This window comes from Rana temporaria, chromosome 5 (assembly GCF_905171775.1).
Source record: "Rana temporaria chromosome 5, aRanTem1.1, whole genome shotgun sequence".
In the NCBI taxonomy this organism is placed as follows: Eukaryota; Metazoa; Chordata; class Amphibia; order Anura; family Ranidae; genus Rana; species Rana temporaria.
In genome coordinates this window covers 376317817-376341261 of record NC_053493.1, presented here as the reverse complement: position 1 = coordinate 376341261, position 23445 = coordinate 376317817, and the positions used below count along the sequence as shown (strand labels likewise).

Below are 23445 nucleotides of genomic sequence, written 5' to 3'. Positions count from 1 at the left end.
ACCAGTGCCCCCAAAAGTAAGTCACTTGCTATGGGAGCACTGGTATGTGCTCACTCCTGAGCCCTGCTCTATGCATCCATAAGACGCATTAAGCAATGGCTTGGCCCTGCTCTCTCCTTATTGGCCCACTGGCTGTGATTGACAGCAGTGGGAGCCCATTTGCTCCCACTACTGTGTCTCTGCTAATGGGGAGAGAGGAGACCCGGGACAGATGAGGCTCCCATGCACATCGCTGGATCAAGATGGGGCTCAGGTAAGCTTTGGGGTGGGGGAGCTGAGGAAGAAGCAGCACACATTTTTTTTTTTTTACCTTCATGCATAGTAGAGCTGCACGATTAATCATCAATAATCAGTATCGTGATTTTTTACACCGTTGCAATCTTGACAAAGTATTTCCCGATCTTTTGTATGCAGAGAATTCTCTCTGCTCTCAGCCATCAAAAGTCTGGCAAGTTTTGCAACATTCTTTATCAGTGGAACTTTAAAGCGGGGGTTCACCCTAAGAAAAAAAAAAATTTCTAGCATGCCATCAAGCATACTAGCGCGAGCTAGAGTATGCCTTTATTTTTTTCTTTTTTGGCCCCCGTACTCAGTTTAATGCCGTAGTGAAGTTTCAGACTCCCTTGGGGAGTAGGCGTTCCTATCAAGAGGGGAACATGATTGACGGCCAGCTATGGCGCATCACGCTTCTCCGGAAATAGCCGAAATAGGACTTGGCTCTTCACGGCGCCTGCACCTAGTCTGTGCGCAGGCGCCGTGAAGAGCCGAGACCTACTCCGGCTATTTTCGGGAATCGTGACGCGCCATAGCCGGCCGTCAATTATCTTCCCTCTCCATAGGAACGCCCATTCCCCGCGGGGAGTCTGAAACTTCACTATGGGATTAAACTGTGAGTACGGCGCCAAAAAAATAAATAGGCATACTGTGGCTCACGCTAGTATGCTGTATTTTATGGTAGAATGTTGTTATTTAGGGTGAACCACCGCTTTAAGTCTAAACAGTGTATCAATTTATCTTTTACATCAAAGGAATGGACATCTGTATGTAAATTAGGAAAATTTAACCACTTAAACACTAAACCGTTTTCTGACATGTGGTGTTTGCTAGATCATTTTTTTTGCTAAGAAAATTACTTAGAACCCCCAAACATATTTTTAGATAGATAGATAGATCTAATATATATATATCATATATAAATATATTTTAGTAGAGATCCTAGAAAATTAAAACGGTGGTTGTTATATTTTTTTATGTCACACTGTATTTGCACAGCAATCTTTCAAATGCAATTTTTTGGGCAAAAATTACTTGAATGAATTAAAAAAAAGAAACTAACCAGTAAAGTTAGCTCACTTTTTTTTTGGTATAATGTGAATGATTTTACGCCGCGAGAATCTTGATCTTTATTCTATGCAAAAAAATTGTGATTCTCATTTTGGCCAGATTTGTGCAGTTCTAAGGCCCCGTACACACCATAGAATCCATCCGCAGATAAATCCCAGCAAATGGGTTTCAGCGGATAGATCCTATGGTGTGTACACGCCAGCGGATCTGTTTCCGCGGATATATCTCCCCTGGGATGGATTCCAGCAGATCGAATATTTGCTGACATGCAGAACATATCCATCTGCTGGAGTCCATCCCAACGGATGGATCCGTTGGTCTGTATAGACTCACCGGATCCATCCGTCTGAAGGGATCCCCTGCATGCGTCGTAATGATTTGACGCATGCGTGGAATTCCTTATATGACAGCGTCGCGCACGTCGCCGCGTCATAATCGCGGCGACGGCGCGACACGTCATCGCCAGAGGATTTCGGCGCGGATTTCAATGCGATGGTGTGTACACGCCATCGCATAGAAATCCGCGGAAATCCTCGAGAGGATTTATCCGTGGAAACGGTCCGCTGGACCGTATCCGCGGATAAATCCTCCCGTGTGTATGGGGCCTCATGCATCTATCGCCTGAAGGTAAAAAACCTTCAGCCTTTTACATCCACTTTAAACCTTTACAGTCTTTTTCAGCATCCATTAAGAAGAATCTGTTACTTTTCCTATTCAGAAAGCACAATATCCTGGGAAAGGGGGGCATGCTTCCTCATATACAGAAGCACTTGGTGTTTTTGAGGTTTCCGACTGGTAACTGGAACAGTTGGAAAATGGCAAAGATGACTAAGCTATCAAAAACCTGTAAATTTGTCTAGAATGGCCAAAGTGACAGTCTCATAATAGATGTTCAAATTTTGAATTGTTGCAACAGAAAGAAAAGTAGATGCAGTTTGACTCGGAATGACAGGTCTGCTTTATCAACACGTAAAACGTGAGTAAATTAAAATTTCCCTGTCAGAATCTCTTCTAGGAAAGAATAATCGGTATCTTCAACCATTAGACAGCCCAGCAGGGTGTTATTCTGATGTGTGAAAACCTGTAACTTGACTACTATGGATGTAGAATCTCAAGATTCAAAAATTACCAAAACTTATAAATCACACCTATCAGAAGGAATAGGACATTATGACTTTGCAGAACAATCTGGCTTTAGTCCTTTTTATCAAGTCAATATATGAATATCGCTGGCGATATGTCAACAAGCGATATGTCAACAAGCCCCTGAAAGAGAGATATCAGAATGACTGCCCGCATTAGAGCAGCGGGTTCTTTTTTGACATTGTACCAAAATTTAACTAAGGCGCAATGTTAATTTGAAAGTTTGTTAGCATATTGTAGTGCCTTATGCTGATAACAAACACCTCAACAAAATTGGCATGTGATTTTGATACCTGAGATTCACCCTCACTCACAGTGACAGCAATCATGGAATCATGGGACAGATAGTTCAACCATTCTTCACTCTGTGAACTGAAAAAAAAGTCTGCAGCCCAAATTGATTGTGTGTGTGTTTTTTTTTTTTTTTTAAGAATCGTACATACAGTACAGTGCCTTGAAAAAGTATTCACACCCCTTGAAATTTTCCACATTTTGTCTTGTTGCAACCAAAAACATAAATGTATTTTATTGGGATTATACTGTATGTGCTGCAGCTAGACCAACACAAAGTGGCACATAATTGTGAAGTGGAACGAAAATGATAAATAGTTTTCAATTGCGTGGCTTGAATTGTATTCAGCCAATACAAATACACGCCAAGTCAATACTTTGTAGAACCACCTTTCACTGCAATTACATCTGCAAGTCTATTTGGGGATGTCTCTACCAGCTTTGCACATCTAGAGTGACATTCTTGCCCATTCTTCTTTGCAAAATAGCTCAATCTCTGTCAAATTGGATGGAGAAACATCTGTGAACAGCAATTTTCAAGTCTTGCCACAGATTCTTAATTTGTATTAAGTCTGGACTTTAACTGGCACATTCTAATACATGAATATGCTTTGTTGTAAACTTTTCTATTTTTAGCTCTGGCTGTATGTTTAGGGTCCTCGTCCTGCTGGTAGGTGAACCTCCACCCCAGTCTCAAGTCTTTTGCAGACTCTAAAAGGTTTTCTCCTAAGATCGCCCTATATTTGGCTCCATCCATCTTTCTATCAACTCCGACCAGCTTCCCTGTCCCTGCTGAGGAAAAGCATCCCCACAACATGATGCTGCCACCACCATGTTTCACGGTTGATGTGAAGTGTTAGTTTTCCATCCCATATAGCATTTTGCTTTTAGACCAAAAAGTAAAATTTTGGTCTCATCTGACCAGAGAATTTTCTTCCACATGTTTGCTGTGTCCCCCACATGGCTTTTCACAAACTGCAAACGGGACTTCTTATGGCTTTCTTTCAACAATGGCTTTCTTCTTGCCACTCTTCTATAAGGGTCAGATTTGTGGAGTGCACTAATAGTTGTCCTGTGAACAGATTCTCCCACCTCAGCTGTGGATCTCTGCAGCTCCTCCGGAGTTACCATGGACCTCTTGGCTAGTTCTCTGATTAATCCTCTCCTTGCCAGGCCTGTCTGTTTAGGTGGGCCGACATGTCTTGGTAGGTTTGCAGTTGTGCCATACTCTTTCCATTTTTGGATGCTGGATTAAACCGTGCTCCATGAGATGTTCAAAGTTTGGGATATATTTCTATAACCCAACCCTTCTTTAAACTTCTCTACAACTTTATCCCTGACCCGTCTGGTGTGTTCCTTGGGCGTCATGATGCTGTTTGTTAACTAAGGTTCTCTAACAAACCTCTGAGGTCTTCACAGAACAGCTGTATTTGTACTGAGATTACATTTCACACAGGTGGACTCTATTTACTAATTAGGTGACTTCTAAAGGTAATTGATTCCACTAGATTTTAGTTGGGGGTATCGGAGTGGGTGGCTGGATACAAATGCACGTCACACTTTTCATATTTATTTGTAAGAACAATTGAAAACCTTCTATCATTTTTTTTTTCACTTCACAATTATGTGCCACTTTCTGTTGATCTATCACATAAAATCCCAATAAAATGTATTGATTTACTATTTTCAGTGCATACCACCATAACACAGTGTTGTGAACCAGTCAGGTTGGACACAAGGCATTTTGCAGTGGTGACTGTCCCGGAATAGCCACTCAACACAGTCTTAAACCCAGTGGTTGCATGTTTTTGTTGAATTGTATTATTTAAGCTATTGTAGGTGGAATTCTTAATATTGTATTTGAATTTCTCAATACGGCTAAAGTGGAACAAAAGTCCCACTTAGGAATATTTGCTAGGAACTACTTTTTGTTATATGTAACGGAGTCATGCAAGATCTCTTATGTTAAAAATAAAATAAAAATCCTACTCCTTCAATCGTTTAACTCTGAATAACTGATTGAGTATGAAACACTTTTGAAATCTATGAAACACAACCTGGAACACCTCAAAGCAAGCTGCACTTGCTGATCAACATGAGAAAATACAGTTCAACTGAGAACAGCCTAGAACGGGGGTCTCCAAACTTTCCAAACAAAGGACCAGTTTACTGCCCTTCAGGCTTTAGGGGGCTGGACTGTAGACGGTGGGAGTAGAAAAAATGCCCCAACATCAGTGAATGTAAACCATGCCCCATCATTAGTTTTAGTGGGAGGAATAATGCCCCATTGATGGTATCAGTGAGGGAAATTGTGCCCTATCCTTGGTGTTTGTGGGAAACATTGTGTCGAATCTGAGTTTACTAAAGTCACAAATTCTCGTACGGCCGAATAAAAAGTCGGAAGTGATGTCATGTGTTGTAATGCATTTGTATTGCATTTTCGAACGACAGCTGTACCGATTAGACGAAAATCGTACGATCTGGCATCGTATGAAAAAAAATTGCGTGCATGTCCGATGGAATAAAATCGGATGAACTGTCCTGATCGGCTCTCGGAAGCTCTGTACTAATGATCTGATTTTATCGTACGCTCGTTTCGAAAGCGGCATTTTTCGTACGATTTTCGGATCGTGTGTACGGGGCATAAGGGTCTGATAAGTGCCGCATTTTGGAAACCTCTGGTCTAGAACTGTGAAAAGGACACTGTAGCATGTTGCAAAATACAATGTAACTCTTATCTGCAGAGCAAGTGATGTATGGGATCCCTGATTCCACATACTGTAGCATCGGGCCCTTCTGGCAATGCCACACCCTCTGACACTCCAACGCTGTAGAAAGAAAATGTATTTAGTGCCTAACACCCAAAGCAACAAAAAAAATATATATAAATGTAAACGTCGATAGCAAAAAACAATCACAACTTATAACAAATGTAACAAAGACAGTACAGAACCCATAGTATTGGTGGCAACTTTGGACTCTAGTAATGCTCTTTTCCTCCATCTCACTGGGACCCTCAAGCTGGGTTCACACTAAAGTCAGATGTGACTCACAGCAGGGGTCCGGTGCTTCCCTGTTCTCCATTTTATGGATGAATCGGGTCAGAATTTTTGCCTGAATTTGGACCTGAAACAAAGCCAAAGGAGCACAGGGCCCCTGTGCAATCCGCTTCCCAGCTGCCCCGGAAATGCATGAATCGGCTCCACTGAGAGCCGGTCACAGTCTCCTGTCATGCAAATTTGCAGTTCCAATTCGCATAAGTGTGACCCCAGCCCCAGATGGTAGAAGCTTCCAAACAACTGCATCAGCACACTCCCACTCCAACACAGCGGCAAACTCTGGTTATCAAACTGTCACCTCTAACTACCAGCATGGTACTTGTGGTGACTTGTCATAGTGACAACCCTCCCCCCCCCATAGTTCTAGGTGGCTACCAGCAGTCTTTTACAGCTCCCTGCGTGGACTCTTCCTTTCCCAGGCTCTGGCCCGCTCTCGCGCTCTCTTTTCCTGTGAAGCCGCTCTCTACACACTTCACTTGTGGCCGAGGAGAAGCATGGAAATTGACAGCTCTGTGGGTGGCTGTGTAAGCGGTCACAGCCCATTATAAAACAAAATTATGGGTTAAGCACAGCGGAAGCAGGATGCCTTAAAAGGGAACTTCTCACCCCCTTTGCTTCATCTGCTTTTACCTTTTCATAATGGGTTGTGTTCAAGGAACATACCAGCCCAGTGAATCCAGCATTGTTTTTTAAGGATCCACCCTTCCACTGCTGCACACCACGTCCTGCACTGCCATCTTCCTCTCCTATATCAGGGGCCAGCTGTCCCCTCCAGGTTCATCTGGCCTCTGGTGATACATTCTCCCCTCTCAGCTACATCTCTATGCCCCTACTGCCCCCAGGTATACCTGACACTGCACGAGCATGGTGGTGTCATTCTTTCCTAAACATGATTTTAAACAGGGATGGGTCAGACTATAGAACCAAATAAAGAGTAAACAAAAAAGTCAGTTCTTTTAGGATGAAGTGGGGGGAGAATCAGAATGATGGAATTAATTATTTAGAATGGAAATCCGGGCCGGAGTTTGTAATAGTCAATGATGCATGTACTTGCATGCATAAATAAAAACTATACATAGAAACAACATTATACATATATAACAAACAGTAATAGCATCTCTTTATATAGAGCTGATCTTCATTATACATATTTTTAATAAACCCTTGAAAAGACAATATATTTCCTTTTTAGGAGGGAATTATGGGTTAAAGTTAGTATCTTTTTAATGTGTCCTCCTGTCTTTGAATTGTTTTATAGATCACCTATATGTTTGGCAGCAAACGGAAGATAATGTGACCCTTACTATCGCTCTACCCGATGGCACAACCAATGATGACATCAAGATCCACTTTGCTCCCTCTCACATAACTGTCTCATTAAAGGAGCAGAAGCCGTTCCTGAAAGGACCACTGTACTCCGTTATTGATCATGAAAGCAGCACTTGGGTTCTAAAAGATGAAAGACGGTAAAGTAGATGATATTGCACTTATGATGTATTGCAGACGTCTTCAGATGCAATATAGCTCATAAATTTTTTTTTTTATTTCATTAGGTTGAGTTATATGTAATAGGTCATTCGATGCACCTTCACCCCCACCCAGTATACAGATCTTTGGTCCTCTCAGGTGTTTTTATATTTCATAATAATGATCAAATCTGATTTTTCTTTATTTGGGGGGGTTCAAATTGAATTGTACCCTTTCCACAAATATTTATGGACAGACTATACAGTAAAGCACAAAAGGTTGATTGTGTTTTTTTTTTTTTTTTTTTTTTTGTAATCTAGTCATTCACTTCATTTGTTCATTTTTTTTTTTTATTATTTTTTTTTACAAAAACGCAAAGTGGTAATCAATCAGGTACAATTTGTTTTACTCAGCCAAGGGTATGTGTGATTTTTGTTGTTTTGATTTTGGCTTACTTTACTTCCTATGCTGTTTTTTTCCCAAAATGTGGGCACCTGCAATGTGTGATTCGACCACAGCGTGCGTTACAGGTCCAAGGCTGTAGTTTACCCACCTGGAGGAATACTGCTCCTGAAGACCCATTTGAGTCTGCTGGAGGGACAAAGATTTTATGGTATATGCATGCAGTAAGGGACCTGCCGGGTGGAGGGTGGGGCTGACACATATACAGGTGTGAGGGAGGCTGGCATATATATACAGGTGGGGGGCTGACCTAAATATACAGGTGTGAGGCGGGCTGGCATATATTCAGGATTGTGTGGGGGGAGGCTGAGTGCGCACAGCTGAGGTGGGCAATGTGTGGATTCGGTAAGATGGCCTGTGGGCAAGACCAGGGGAATGTTGGTGGTCAGGCTCAGGGGGGCCCAGGCTTAAAGCTGTGTAAAGGGCCCAAAAATGTCTGATGGCTGCCCTGTATGCATATAACTATTGACCTACATGGTCGTCTTTCAGAACTTGTGTCTGCACAGGGCACCATCCAGTCCATTATGGTAGCAAATACTGGGGCTTTGCCCTTGTCTATATCGCTGGCGTGTATTAATACCTCCTACTAAATCCTTTGAGGTTGTTATTTAAATGTGAGCCGCGACATATTTATTGTGACACAGACTTCCTATAAAGGCCGCTGCAGCATTTTTTTCACGTGTTACACCCGCATCACAGGATTGCAACACACTGGCTGGGTTTCCTACCCGCACTGGGGCTGCAACACATTCTGTTTCTGTGTGCACACACTTTTACTCTTTCGCGCTCTGCCTGAGAAATTTGCTGTTGGCTCACTGCAAGGTCAAGGGTTTGTCCCCTCCACTACAACTGCCTCCCAGTGACCTGATCACACACAGTCTATTTTAACCACTTCTCTACTTTGGGTGTTTTTCAAATTTGGTGTTTACAAGACTAAAACAGTTTTTTTTGCTAGAAAATTACTTAAAACCCACAAACATTATATATTTATTTTTTTCTAATACCCTAGAGAATAAAATGGCGATCATTGCAATACTTTTTGTCACACCATATTTGCGCAGCGGTCCTACAAGCGCACTTTTTTTGGAAAAAAATCACTTTTTTGAATTAAAAAATAAGACCGCAATAAATTTGGCCCAATTTTTTTATATATTGTGAAAGATAATGTTACGCCGAGTAAAATGGTACCCAACATGTCACGCTTACAAATTGCGCCCGCTCGTGGCATGGCGTCAAACTTTTACCCTTAATCTCGATAGGCGACGTTTAAAAAATTCTATAGGTTGCATTTTTTTAGTTACAGAGTAGGCCTAGGGCTTTAATTATTGCTCTCGCTCTAACGATCGCGGCGATACCTCACTTGTGTCGTTTGAACACCGTTTTCATATGCGGGCGCTACTCACGTATGCGTTCGCTTCTGCGCACGAGCTCGTCGGGACGGGGCGCTTTAAAAAATTTTTTTTTTTTTTTCTTATTTATTTTATTTTTTACACTGGGGAAAAAAAAAAAAAATGATCACTTTTATTCCTATTACAAGGAATGTAAACATCCCTTGTAATAGAAAAAAGCATGACAGGTCCTCTTAAATATGAGATCTGGGGTCAAAAAGACCTCAGATCTTATATTTAGACTAAAATGCAAAAAAAAAAAAAAAAATTGGAAAATGTCATTTTTTCAAATGACAAAAAAAAAAAATGTTTCTTTAAGAGGTTGGGCGGGACTGACGTTTTGACGTCACTTCCGCCCAGCCGAGCTATGGGGACGGGCGAAGGAGATTTTTCCTTCAGTCTCGTCCCCGCTTAGCTCCCGAACGGTCGCGATCTCCTCCGCCGCTACCGACGGCTCCGGTAAGCGGCGGAGGGCGCGGGAGAGCGGCGGGAGGGGGGGCCCCTCTCCCGCCATCGATAACGGCGAATCCGCCGCGGAGACCGCCGTTATCGTTACCAGAACCGCTGACAGTAAAGATAGATACCTCGGTTGTGGCAGCAGCTGCTGCCGTTACCGAGATATGTATCTTTAAAGTTAGGCCGTATAAAGACGTACAGCGGTCTGGAAGTGGTTAACCTTTCTTGCTCTAGCAGTTGGTCTGTGCGTACCCCTATAAGATTATTTTTTCTCACACTGACAGTAAAGTCTTTCCAGCTCATAATTCAAAGAACAAAGAGTACCACCTTGAAGAAGGTAAAGAAGACTCCAAGGCAGGTGCAGAGGATCCTTAGCCAGGACATTGTTCTATCTTTTCTCTGTCCTACTCTGAAACCTCCTATGGAACTTTCTCTCTATTGTCTGAATATGGTACAAGCTGTTCCTTAAGGTCCCTGTACAGGGAAACCTGCTTCACATTCCGTGTAGATTTGGCAGCTCCTCATTCATGCCTATGGTCTTAAGGACAAGGGTATATCTTTTTCCCATTACAAACATGCCCCCAGATCAGTTAGTGCTTCTTGTTTGTTTTTTTGGAGCATTAGGCATCTGATATGCAAGACTGCCATCTAGCATATTCACACATTTATTAGGATTTACATGGTGTACGTTCAGGTCTTGGCTTCAGAGGTGAGGTTTTTCATGAGGCTCTGTTGACCCCCATCTTTTGACCTGTTGGTTCTCCTTGCCCTTTTTAGCTTTTTGTTTGCGGTCTTGCCGACTGCTTTTTCGATGTCCCATGGTGCCTGAATTACTTTATCATGTGTTCCTTAATGTACAATTAGGAAAATTTTGATTTTCCACTTACAGATAAATCCTATTCCTGAAGCACATTAAGGGACACTGGTCCCTCCACTCTGTTCTTTTGATCCGTTCGTACTATTGCTTGCTGAAAAACCGAGGCATTGTTGGATTGGGAGAGGTTATACTAGGCTTTCCCAATGTACTTAAATTGCTTAATCATGAGTGTCCCTTAATGGCTTAATGTACTCCAATGTACTACTGCAAGGCAAAAATCCTGTTATTTCAATGACCTTATAGGCTCACTGGTAAAGAAACTTGCATATAATAAGGCTGGGTACTCATTATGTAAATTAGAGCAGCCCTCAAAATTTCCACTCGCCTGCTCGCATTTGGCAAGTGGAAAAATTAGGATTGCGAACGTGGACAGGGCTGTGCTGTCCTAGGAATGTATAGCCAGTGAACCCGTCCCACGCAGTGCACAGTCTCACAGCATGGCCATTTCAGTAGAAGTTAAATAGCCATCTGGGACCATCCCTCTCCACCTCCTTCTTGCCGCACAACCCTGCCCTGCTCGGGCTCACATCATGGGCTTTCAATAGGAGTCTTTCAGCCGCCTGGGACCACTCCTCTTCACCTCCCTCCTGCCACACATCTAAGCAGTGTGGTGGTGCATGTCTCTGCAAGGCAGTCCTAAGTGGGAGGGCTCGAACGCTCTCCGTCTGCCCTCAGTGTGCACCGATGCTTGACCCCTTGTGGCTGCAGTAGGAGAATGGTAACTATGACAGTGTGCTGTGATTGGAAGCAGCACATGTGCTGAAGGCACTGGTATAATGGGGGATTGAACAAGATGTGCTTGGAGGACCCCCCAACCTATCATACTGTATAATTAATTGGGGGGATGGTGTCGAATTGGAGGCATAGGTATAATGGATTAGGTGGGAGGGAGTGAAATTGGAGGCATAAGTATGATGGGGAGGGGGGTGATTATTGGAGGTATAGGTATGATGGATTGGGGAGTCGTTAAATGCACAGGTGTGTTGGGGGGAGGCAGAGATATACTGGAAAGAGGAATTGGAGGTAGAGGTGTGCTAGGGGGAGAAGGGGTGCATTGGAGGGCTGGGGGACGTGTTGGAGGTAGAGGTGTACTGGGGGAGGTGAAACAAAACCAGAGAAATTCCTTGCTCAATTTACTGACCAGCCTGTCTGTCAACCAACCAAATTTCCCTGTCTGATGAGACTGAGCTTATGGGCAGTGGCGAGGCTGCATTAATGGACACTGGCGAGGCTGCATTAATAGGGCTGCATTGATAAGCTGCACTGATGGGCTGCATTCAGGGGCACTGAAAAGCTGCACTAATGGGCCCTGATAAAGTTGTTTATTTTTGTAACTTAATTCTGCATAAAACATTTAACCGTGTCATTTCAGGAGATATTTATGAGGTCATGTGTAGGGGCGGGGCAGGATAGTGGTCGGGTCGGGCAACTGGTGCCAAATAACCCCTAAGGCCTGGTTAGTAGCTCAAGACTTGACATTTTTAGCCCTGAATTATAGCATTAAAATACAAAAGGAGTGGCTTTAATGATTTATACTATTTGCTTTATACTGTAACCCTGTAACAAAACATGCTTTTACTAACAGCCATGCTTGTATAAAATAATATTTGAATGGTTGCATACAAAAAAAATGATTCATTTTTGGGAATTGTATGATTATTTAAAGCTGTATGTAAGCTGCAAAATAATGTTTGTTTTTGGGTTTAATAACAATTTAACCTCTTCCTTACTGAGTTGTAAAATTACGTCGGCAGGAACTCTCCCTCACTCCAGGTGGACGTCATATGACGTCCTGGGCTTCCCGGACGGCTAGGGGGCGTGCGCGCCCCTTGCATCGCTCGGGACTCGGTACGCGTGCCCGGTGGCCACGATGTCCGCCGGGCACCCATGACCACAGCAGGACCATGGGTTTGTGTATGTAAACACACAGATCCACGGTCCTGTCAGAGGAGAGGAGACTGAAGTGTGTTCCCAGTACAGAGGAAAATGGATCGGTCTCCTCCCCTTGTGAGTCCCCTCCCCCTATAGTTAGAATCACTCCCAGGGAACATATTTAACTCCTTGTTCGATTGATTTCAAAAGTGTTGCATGTCTTTTGTTTATAGCGCAAAAAATTAAAACCGCAGAGGTGATCAAATACCACCAAATAAAAGCTCTATTTGAGTACAGTGTTGCATGACCGCGTAATTGTCATTCAAAGTGCGACTGCGCTGAAAACGAAAAATTGGACTGGGCAGGAAGGGGGTGAAAATGCCCTGTATTGAAGCGGTTTCACTTTGTCAGCTCTGCTGAAGATCAAATGGTGTGTGCAGAATGGTTGTTGTTTTTTTACTGTGCATCTTGGGCTGTGGTGCAGCAGGTGGAGGGGGCGGCTGTATTGTAGATGTGAGCAGAAAGAAATATTGGATATTAAATTGAGCCAGATGGTTTTTTATTTTTTTGTTTTTTTTTACTACTTCATAGAACCATATATTTGAAGGGAAAATGCTGATTTTAAGTATGTTCTATATGCATTCTAAATAACTGTGATTTCTGTCTAAATATCCCTAAAACAGAAGAAAGCCACAGCACAAGTTTTCAAATTTTGACTTTACTGGCTTTTTGTCTATGGTAGTGCAGCAGAATAAATAGTATGTTGGAGCAATAACTGCATGGGTTATATAATCAGTTCATTGTATTGGAGCTTTCTCTACCTGCAGCTTGTATGTTTGGTAATCACAGGGGGAAAAAAAATTACCCTCTATGGACCAAGGAGGGAAATTACAGAGCCTCTAAGCCCAGGAAACAGTGGGTGTGGATTCTGCTGTGTTATTACTGAAATATAGGGCTGTAAGTACTATGTGTCCATCTACTGCAGTCTCTCAGCTTTACCATATTGTGACAGACCTTTGTGAAGTCCTGTCAGCTTTTTTCCCCCTAGGATACACTTTAAAATAATAGAAAAAAACGACTTTAATGTGTGTGTTTTTTTTTTTATATACAAGATTATTTCTAAATAATAATTAGTTTACCTATAACATTGCCTTTGCCTTGCTAGCAAAGTCAAGCAGATTTGTAAATGTACCTTTTTTCTTTCTCTTACTCTTGCTTTTTCTTTTGTTAAAGTGTTTTGTTATTTTTATATTTTTTTCTATAAAAATATGTTATATTTACCTGCTCTGTATAATGGTTTTGCACAGAGCAGCCTAGATCCTCTTCTTCTCTGGCCCATCTTTGGGTCTCCAGGCCCCTCTCTCCTGTTGAGTGCCCCCAAAGCAGGCCACTTGCTCTGGGGGCACCCGATCCGAGTCACAGTTACATGTGTCCTTTCAAACATGGAGCTCTAGATGCAACCTTTTTCTCCTGACTGGCCAACTGACTTTGACAGCAGCGGGAGCCAATAGCGCTGCTGCTGTGTCTCAGCCAATCAGAAGGGAGAGATGGCCGGAGATGGGGCTCAGGTAAGTATTAGGGGGGGGGCGAGGTCAGCTGCTGCACACAGAAGGCTTTTTATCTTAATGCATAGAATGCATTAAAGAAGTTGTAAAGGCAGAAGGTTTTTCATCTTAAGGCCCCCCCCCCCCCCCCAGGACTCCCTAATTACCCGAGTCCCTTTTCTTTCCAGTAATGTTAACTCCTCCTGATTGGCTGAAACAGAGCAGTGACGCTATTGGCTCCCACGGCTGTCAATCAAAGTCAGCCAATCAGGGAAGAGTGGACAGGGCCAGGTCGGGGCTCTGTGTCGGATAGGAGCTCTGACTCAGCTTGGATTCCCCCTGTAGCAAGCTGCTGGATGAGGGGCACTCAAAGGAGGGAGGGGCTAAGAGCAGCGGCGAAGAGGGACCCGAGAAGAGGAGGATCCAGGCTGCTCTGTGCAAAACCAACTGCACAGAGGAAGTGTGCATGTATGTATGTATGTATATGTATATGTATATATATATATATATATATATATATATATATATATATATATATATATATATATATATATATATATATATATATATATATAAAGAGCCAATCACTTTAAGGAAAAAAACGTCTGACTTTACACTGTAACCACTTCCAGCCCTAGCCAATTCTAACACTTTGCTCCTACAAGTAAAATTATTCAGAACCCCAAAACATTAGTTTACCTGTGGCGATGGAAGAAGACGCCGGTCAAGATGCGGACGAGATGTCCCAAGAAAGAAGCAGAGTGGTTGTCGCTTACGGTTCATTCACCTGAGGGACATTCACTGGTCTCCATCTGCTGTACCCACTAACACCAGCCATGGTGTTCTGGGAGCACTGGAGGGGCAGCAGAGTGCAGTGCACATGGCAGAGGTTGTCGGGTGGGGGGGTTGTACCTATTCATGTGTGTGGAAGTGATGCCACCTGAAAAAAATAGAGTAGAAAGTAGACATAAAAAAATATATATATAAAACATATGTTTTTTTAGCAGAGACCCTAGGGAATAAAAATTGGGGGCGATACCCCAGTCAGCACTGTCTGTGCTGATGGGGGCATCGTGCAAATGTTTTTCCTGCAGTCCGTGGTTGCAGTAAAGAAATTTGCACTGTGTATAGCGGACTTACACTATTTCTCTGGTTTACTGCAGCAGCATGAAGGTTGCACCTGGAGCCTTAAGCTTCTGTAAAGCTTGTATATTGGTCAATTAATCCAGGATATCAGCCCAAGTATCTGTACATTACCTTAAAAAAGCATTTTTTTATGACCTCAAATATTCAGCGATAACCGTTGCATCTGCCTAATTGCAGTCCATTTAAACAAAATAACCATTTGTGACACTTTGGCTGCATACTAGTCGGAACGTAGTGGTGTTAATGGATAGACTTGAAGGAGAAGTAGGGCCAAAGCTTTTTTGTCCCTACTTCTTCTATCGGTCACAGGGGTGCAGTTTGTCCTGCACGCCTTTTGACCTGTTATTAGCCAACAGCAGGCTAAAGTCCGCTGACAGCACTCAGCCAGTCCAGGTGCTGGATTGATCCCAGGATTCACCCAGAAGCCTGGATTGGCAGCTGGCTTAGCCTCTTAGCGTGCCACTGGGAGACTGAGCCAGCTGCTCCCGCACAGCCTGGCACTCCAGTAAACACCGGAGGGGCAGAGCTAAGAACTGGTGACTGACAGATTCTGCTCAGCGCGGTGGGGAGAACTGATCGATCAGCAGTGTCTGGTCACTCAGTTCTCAGTGTAGAGGCAACTGGGTACAGATGCAGCATCAAATCGATGCTGCATCCACTTAAGTATAATTTTTTATTCTATTTTTTGGAAACCCAGGGGGGTCACAGAAAAGCAGCTTTCATCACACAGTTGTCAAACTTCAAGTGACCTCTTGGCATTCCCACTAAGGTGTCAGACAATAGAAGGGCCTGTGTTGTTGGACTTTGTATTCACTTCAGGCTGGCTTTGCATTCCCATGTGAATGGAAAATCTTCTTGAAGCAGGTCAAATTCAGCAAATAAAAAAAAGAATATAGCATATACAATTGTGACACATGTCATATTGTAATTGAATGTTATTAAAAATGACCTTTCCTTTTCAATCTGCAGCTCTGTAATTTTTTGTAAAGTGCAATGCAATATGGCTACCTGGAACAACAGAATGCCCCGCACCCCCCAACATAATTTCCTTCTTGTGTGATTGGCTGACTTATTTTCCCACAAGTCTGAACTAAGGTACAATTTCTGGCATCCCATGCAATAAAAATGTAATTTTTGCTGAGATACTACCAGTAGGAAATAACACCTAAAGGGATGCAGACCCTGCAATTTTCTCGTTGGAGCCCTGCAGGTGCAGCAGCTGATTGATAATTATGAAACCACTCCCGTTAGACTCACTCGGCACAGAGGAAAAAAATGTGTATTGCTTCAGAATAACAAAAGGTGGGAATCTACAACAACGTTTGTTAAAATACTTGCAATGTACATGGATCACCCAGAGGGTAATGTGTTTTTTTTTTTCCTCAACAAAAGTGGTGTTAACGCTTTAAATATTCAGATGCATAAACTCTACTGTAAATGGTTTCCTTTAAACTGCCCAGTTATGGGTACATATTTTTTTTTTGTCTAAGAGTAAACATGCTAAGAGTAAAAAAACACTAAAATAAAATATTAGGCACACTAGTTCTCCTTTTTAACCGTGTGAAAAATCTGATCCTTTTTTTTTTTTTTTTTTTTTTTTAATACATTCAAGCTGGAATGAGCATTGTAGAAGCTTAATGCCAACCCAGCTGTGATAATTGCCTCTTACTGCTGCTTTTATTTTGCGAGGTCCTGTTCTCTGCTCTCCATGCATGCCACCTTTTACACAGGCAATTTGCAGGAGACTCTGGCAGTTGGCAGAGAGGTAAGGAAAGCAAGTGGAAGCGGTTTGTGCTGATTGATGGCCAAGTTTAAGCTTTTCTTGAATACTAAAGTATTCAGAAGATTTCTTATACACAGAAAGCTTCTGAAAGAACTGTATTTTGAAGATCTGGGATTTTTGACAGCATATAAGACAGCGGTCTTCTCATAGTGCAGGCTGCTGAGTCTATATATGACATTTAAAGGGATTTTCCATTTTCGGTTAAAAAACAAACACATTCACCTTGGTAAACAATCGAGTGGATCAAATAGAAATATTCTGGTCTTTTTTTTTTCTACCCTTATTGCATGTTTCTAAATTTTTTGGTTCAGTAAATATATAATAAACTGTGACAGTACTGCTATTAAAAGAGAGATTCTGTGTAAATAGCCTTCCCAGAGTTTTTGGTAATTACTGCACAATTGCATCTCTTTTTTTAGATGTGAGAATATTCCAAAATCTACAGTTAGGACCATATATATTTGGACACAGACACAATTTTTGTGTTTTTTCAGGTATTTACCAAAACCTTTTCAAGCTATATTTCCAGGGCTTTTTTCTCAGAAAATAGGTGCAGGAACTCAACCGTGACCCCCCCTCCCCCCAAAACCCCCTTACACACACACACCCTCCAAACCTCATCACATAGTGGGTTAATAGTGTGGTCAAATGTCACTAAGGGCTCTTTCACACGTCAGTTCAGTTTTTTAGATCCGTTTTTTTTTCATCAGTTGATCCGTTTTTCCATCCGCTTTTTCATCCGTTTTTTTTTTTGGGGGGGCTTTTTACATACAGTGCCTGCCGCCGAGAATGTGTTTTTAGCACAACGGCATCGCGCTGATTCTCGGCGACAGGGTGCAGACATCTCGCACTCGCTGGAATAGTAAAAGCACATTCCAGCAAGCACGTCATAGAAGCGACGGGAGATCCGACTTGGATTCCCGCCAATTCTACACGTGTGCGGCGTTTGGTATGAATCCTGAGGGGAAAGTCCCCGCCGGATTTTAAATAAAAATACGGCATGGGTTCCCCCCTCAGGAGCATACCGGGCCACAGTGCGCCCCCCTGCCCCAGAGCACCCAACCCCCCCCATGTTGAGGGCATGCAGCCCGGTACGGCTCAGGAGGGGGGGGGCGCTCGCTCGTCCCCACTCCTTTCCTGGCCGGCCGGGTAGCGTGCTTTGGATACGGGTCTGGTATGGGTTGTAAGGAGACCCCCCTACGCCGAAAAAACGGCGTGGGGGGTCCCCCTACAATCCATACCAGACCCGTATCCAAAGCACGCTACCCGGCCGGCCAGAAAAGGAGTGGGGACGAGCGAGCGCCCCCCCTCCTGAGCCGTACCGGGCTGCATGCCCTCAACATGGGGGGGATTGGGTGCTCTGGGGCAGGGGGGCGCACTGTGGCCCCCCCACCCCAGAGCACCCTGTCCCCATGTTGATGAGGACAGGGCCCCTTCCCGACAACCCTGGCCGTTGGTTGTCGGGGTATGCGGGCGGGAGGCTTATCGTAATCTGGGAGTCCCCTTTAATAAGGGGGCCCCCAGATACCAGCCCCCCACCCTAAGTGAATGGATATGGGGTACATCGTACCCCTACCCATTCACCTGGAGGCAAAAAGTTAATAAACACGACACAAGGGTTTTTAAAATAATTTATTAGTCTGCTCCGGAGGCCCCCCCTGTCTTCTTTATTAGCTCTTTCACCAGGGGGGGGCTTCTTCTTTGACGTCTTCGGGTGGGGGCCGCTCTTCTTCGCCGCCGTCTGGTTCTCTTCCACCGCCGGGGGGGGGTCGCTTTTATAAAAGCGCCCCCCCCGGCGGCTTTCCTCCGACGTCTTCGGCGGGGGTGGTGGTGGGTAGGTACCGGAGCATGATGGGACTGTGAGGCCTATATAAGTAAGATGCAAGCCGCGCACCCGTCATTGCAGCGAGAAGAGGCGACGTGTCAACATCGGGAGAAGAGAAGAAGAAGAAGACGACGTCACAGCACGGAAGAAGAAGACGTTCAGCGCTGAAGGAGAAGGCACCGGACAGCGGGAGGAAGAACCGGGGTGCGCCGAGTCAACAGCGGAGAGCGGCAAACATAGAAGAAGACCCCCGGAGAGCGGAGAAGACCCCCGGATAGCGGAAGAAGAAGCACACCACCCCCCGCCGAAGACGTCGGAGGAAACCCGCCGGGGGGGGGGCGCTTTTATAAAAGCGACCCCCCCCGGCAGTGGAAGAGAACCAGACGGCGGCGAAGAAGAGCGGCCCCCACCAGAAGACGTCAAAGAAGCCCCCCCCCCTGGTGAAAGAGCTAATAAAGAAGACGGGGGGCCTCCGGAGCCGACTAATAAATTTTAAAAACCCTTGTGTCGTGTTTATTAACTTTAACTTTTTGCCTCCAGGTGAATGGGTAGGGGTACGATGTACCCCATATCCATTCACTTAGGGTGGGGGGCTGGTATCTGGGGGCCCCCTTATTAAAGGGGGCTCCCAGATTCCGATAAGCCTCCCGCCCGCATACCCCGACAACCAACGGCCAGGGTTGTCGGAAAGGGGCCCTGTCCTCATCAACATGGGGACAGGGTGCTCTGGGGTGGGGGGGCCACAGTGCGCCCCCCTGCCCCAGAGCACCCAACCCCCCCCATGTTGAGGGCATGCAGCCCGGTACGGCTCAGGAGGGGGGGGGGGGGGCGCTCGCTCGTCCCCACTCCTTTCCTGGCCGGGCGGGTAGCGTGCTTTGGATACGGGTCTGGTATGGATTGTAGGGGGACCCCCCACGCCGTTTTTTCGGCGTAGGGGGGGGTCTCCTTGCAACCCATACCAGACCTAAGGGCCCGGTATGCTCCCGAGGGGGGGAACCCATGCCGGATTTTTATTTAAAATCCGGCGGGGACTTCCCCCTCAGGATTCATACCAAACGCCGCACACGGCGTTAGCGGATCAGATGGTAAACGGATCATCCGTTTTTCGTCCTTTCCGTTTTTTTGACGGAAGAAAAATAGGGTTTTCTTCCGTCCAAAAAAATGGAACTTACCGCAGACGGATGCTAACGGACGTTAGCGGATGCTCATCCGCTAACGGACGTTAACCCATAGGGAAGCATTGCGGTCCGTTAACGGACGTCCAAAAAACGGACGAACGGAACGGACGTGTGAAAGAGCCCTAACAGTGGGAGGATCTTAAGGGGCATTATATACAGATTGCAGTGTCAGTGTGGGGGGTACACCCAGAGTGCAGGGTTCGGGGGTGAGCCAGGGCCATATTTAGGGCAGGGCAAAAGGGGGAATTTGCCCTGGGCTATCGTGAGTCTGACTTTTGTGTTTACAAGTGATAGTGGTCAGCAGAGGGCCAGAGCCAGAGGTGGTGGAACTGAGTTCCACCAAGTTCCAGCTGAAAAAAAGCCCTCTATAGTTCTATAATTGATATGGGCTGAAAGTGCACACTCTCAGGTTTAATTTGAGGGAATGTACATCAAAATCAAAGGAAGAGTTTAGGAATTACAGGAATAGCCACCCCCCCCACCCATTTCAAGGGACCGAAAGTAATTGGACATCTGTATCAAAAGATGTTTTGTGGCCAGGTGTGGGCTACAGCTACTTGTTGTTTCTTCATTGATTAAAAGAGAAATTCAGCCTGAGCTTTTTAGGCTGGGCTTCTTCTCTGGGTCACAGGAGTGCAATTTGTTTTCCACTCCTGTGACACGTTTTCAGCGGAGAGCGGTCTGAAGTCCGCTCTCCGCTGATATCGCTGCTATCAACCGAGGCAGCGCGTCAGCCTGACTTCCCAAGTCTGGATCCGCCAGCTGCCTTGACTGATGGCAGTCTCAGCTAGCCACAGCTCAGTGCTCCAATGAGCGTGGAGGATCAGAGCAGGAGAGATGCTGACTGACAGGCAGCATCTCTCCACTCAGGGAGGAGTGAGAACCGAGCCAGTGTTTGGTGGCTCGGGTTCTCAGTGCAGAGACGCCAGGGGACAGCTGCAGCATCGGTCTGATGCTGCATCCACCTAGGTAAGTATGAATATAAAAAAAAAAAAATACTCCTTTTAAGCAGGTAAAAGGTCTGGAGTTGATTCTAAGTGTGGTATTTGGAATCTATTGCTACATCATGCGTTCAAAGGAGCTGTCCATGCAAGTGAAATAAGCCATTGTAAGTCTTCAAAAACAAAACAAATCAATCGGAGAGATCACAGCAACATTAGGAGTTGCCAAATCAACAGGTTGGTATATTCTGAGGAAAGAAAAAAACACTGGTGAGCTCAGCAACATCAAAATGCCTAGATGTCCACGGAAGACAATGGTGGTGGATGATCGCAGGATCTTCTATGGTTAACAACATCCAGACAAGTGAAGGACACTCTCCAGGAGGTGGGTATATCATTGTCAAAGTCTGCAATCAAGAGAAGACTTCACGAGAGAAAATACAGAGAGCTCACCACAAAGTGCAAACCATTCGTAAGCCTGAAGAATAGAAAAGCCAAATTGGATTTTGGCAAAAAACATCTAAAGCCAGACCAGTTCTGGAAAAGCATTCTTTAAATGGATGAAACCAAGATTAATCTGTACCAGAATGACGGGAAGAAAAAAGTGTGGAGAGGGCTTGGAAAAGCTCATGATCCAAAGCACACAACGTCATCTGTAAAACATGGTGGAGGCAGTGTGATAGCATGGGCATGCATGACTTCCATTGGTACTCGTTTATTGGTATGTATTGATGATGTGACAGTCAAAGGTTTTATATAAGTAAAATATAGAATATAAATGTATCATCATTTAATCCATGTGCTGTAAAAGAGAAAAAAAAATATAGATAAAAAACCCATACGAACAGCAGGACTCTTAAGCTAAAAAAACATATACGTATCGCCAACATCAAAACTATGTAAACTATGTTTGAGCGTAGCATATATTATGTTTTATTTTTATTATTATTTTGTGTTATGCAGGTGCAGAAACATTTCCTATGAAAAACTGGTCCAAAGGACACTGTGCAGGCAGTAGGGGCTAGTCATAAAAATGGGAAACATCCCACTCGAAATTCAAGCCCGCAGGAATTCTCGTATGTAACGAGAAAATACAATAGACCTCACACCTGCACAGTATCCTGAACCGGTCCCCTCCTCTGGCAGGGGTATTGATTTTCTCAATCCCCTGAATCAAAAGACATGATACGTCTTTATGGTGCACAGAGACCCAGGGGCAGATTCATGTAGCACTTACACCGTTTTTTTGGGAGATGCGCGGTGTAAGTGCAGATTTGCGCCGGCGGATCGCTGCGCCGTACCCAGAGAACCAGATTACGCCTCCAAATAGACTGCATCGCCTCGGTGTAACATTTCCACGCCGGCGCGGCGTTGGTGCAGATTTACGCTGGTGGGATCTGGCGCGGCCATGGTTTTTGTGTTTTAAATATGCAAATGAGGTTGTTGGGCCGATTCATCAACTTAAGCTTGACCGGCGCAGGCTACTCCCGGTGCGCGGACCAGAAAATTCCGGCGCCAAGTTACCCCTCATAAAAGCAGGGGTAACTTTGCACCAGACTTGCACAGGTCAGCTGGAGAGCAGCTAAAGCAGCAGCGTTGCAGACGAGCTGAGCAACAACACTTGCTGGACAACACATCTGTGTGCCAACATGCCAGGGGCAGCCGTGGTCATAGCACTATTGCGCCGACGGGCACATAGGAGGGCACGGGAGAGGATATTCCGCACGCGCATTGACGTCTTTGCCATGGGGGAATTGGAGGTGTATCGCACCTACAGATTCAGCCGTGAAGTCATCCTGGAAATAACCAGAACCCTGCAGGATGACATCACCAGCCCAACACACCGCACACATGCAGTGCAGCCACTGGTGAAGGTCCTGGCAACCCTGCATTTCCTGGCCACTGGATCTTTTCAAAGAACAAGTGGATTGTTGGCTGGGATGTCACAATCCACCATGAGCAGATGTGTGCACCAGGTTGTCCCTGCAATCCTGAGACGCATGGCCAACCAAATCAGAAAACCCACCCAGGAGGTCCAGCGGCTGAAGACAATGAGAGATTTCTACCAAATTGACAGATTCCCACGCACCGTGGGGGCCATTGATTGCACCCATGTGGCACTACAGCCCCCCCGTGACATGGAGCACATATACTGCAATCGCAAGCATTGGCATTCAATCAATGTACAGGTGATTACCGATGCCCAATGCCTCATATGGCACGTCCGTGCCAAACCCCCCGGATCCAGCCGTGACAGCTTCATATAACGTCGAAGCAACATCCCAACAGAATTTGAACAGAACGTGTACAGGGACAGCTGGCTGGTTGGTGAGTGACATGGGTGTCAGGTATGACTGTCCCCCCCATGATGCAGACATCACGAGGGGCACATGCATGACTAACATCCTCCTGTCTTTTCCCTTCCAGGTGACTCGGCATATGCACTGGGACCCCATATGATGACTCCATTCCGGAACCCCCAAACCCCAGGAGAGAGAAGATGCAATGAAGCACACACACGTACCCGTGGAGTGGTGGAACGCACATTTGGCCTCCTGAAGTCCCGTTTCCGATGCCTGGATAAGACTGGGGGTACCCTGTTGTATTCCCCAGACTTTGTGTGCCAGGTCATCGGGGCATGTTGCATGCTGCACAACTTTGCCATGAGA

General features: G+C 45.0%; 1 protein-coding gene across 1 annotated transcript in view; it reads left to right on the top strand.

Annotated features, from left to right (window-relative positions):
• NUDCD1 (NudC domain containing 1) overlaps window positions 1–23445 on the top strand; it is a 221423-nt gene that overhangs the window by 125528 nt on the left and 72450 nt on the right. Inside the window, exon 6 of the mRNA XM_040354855.1 lies at window positions 7096–7303. Coding sequence (XP_040210789.1) covers window positions 7096–7303 — 208 coding nt within the window. The remainder of the gene's footprint in view (window positions 1–7095; window positions 7304–23445) is intronic.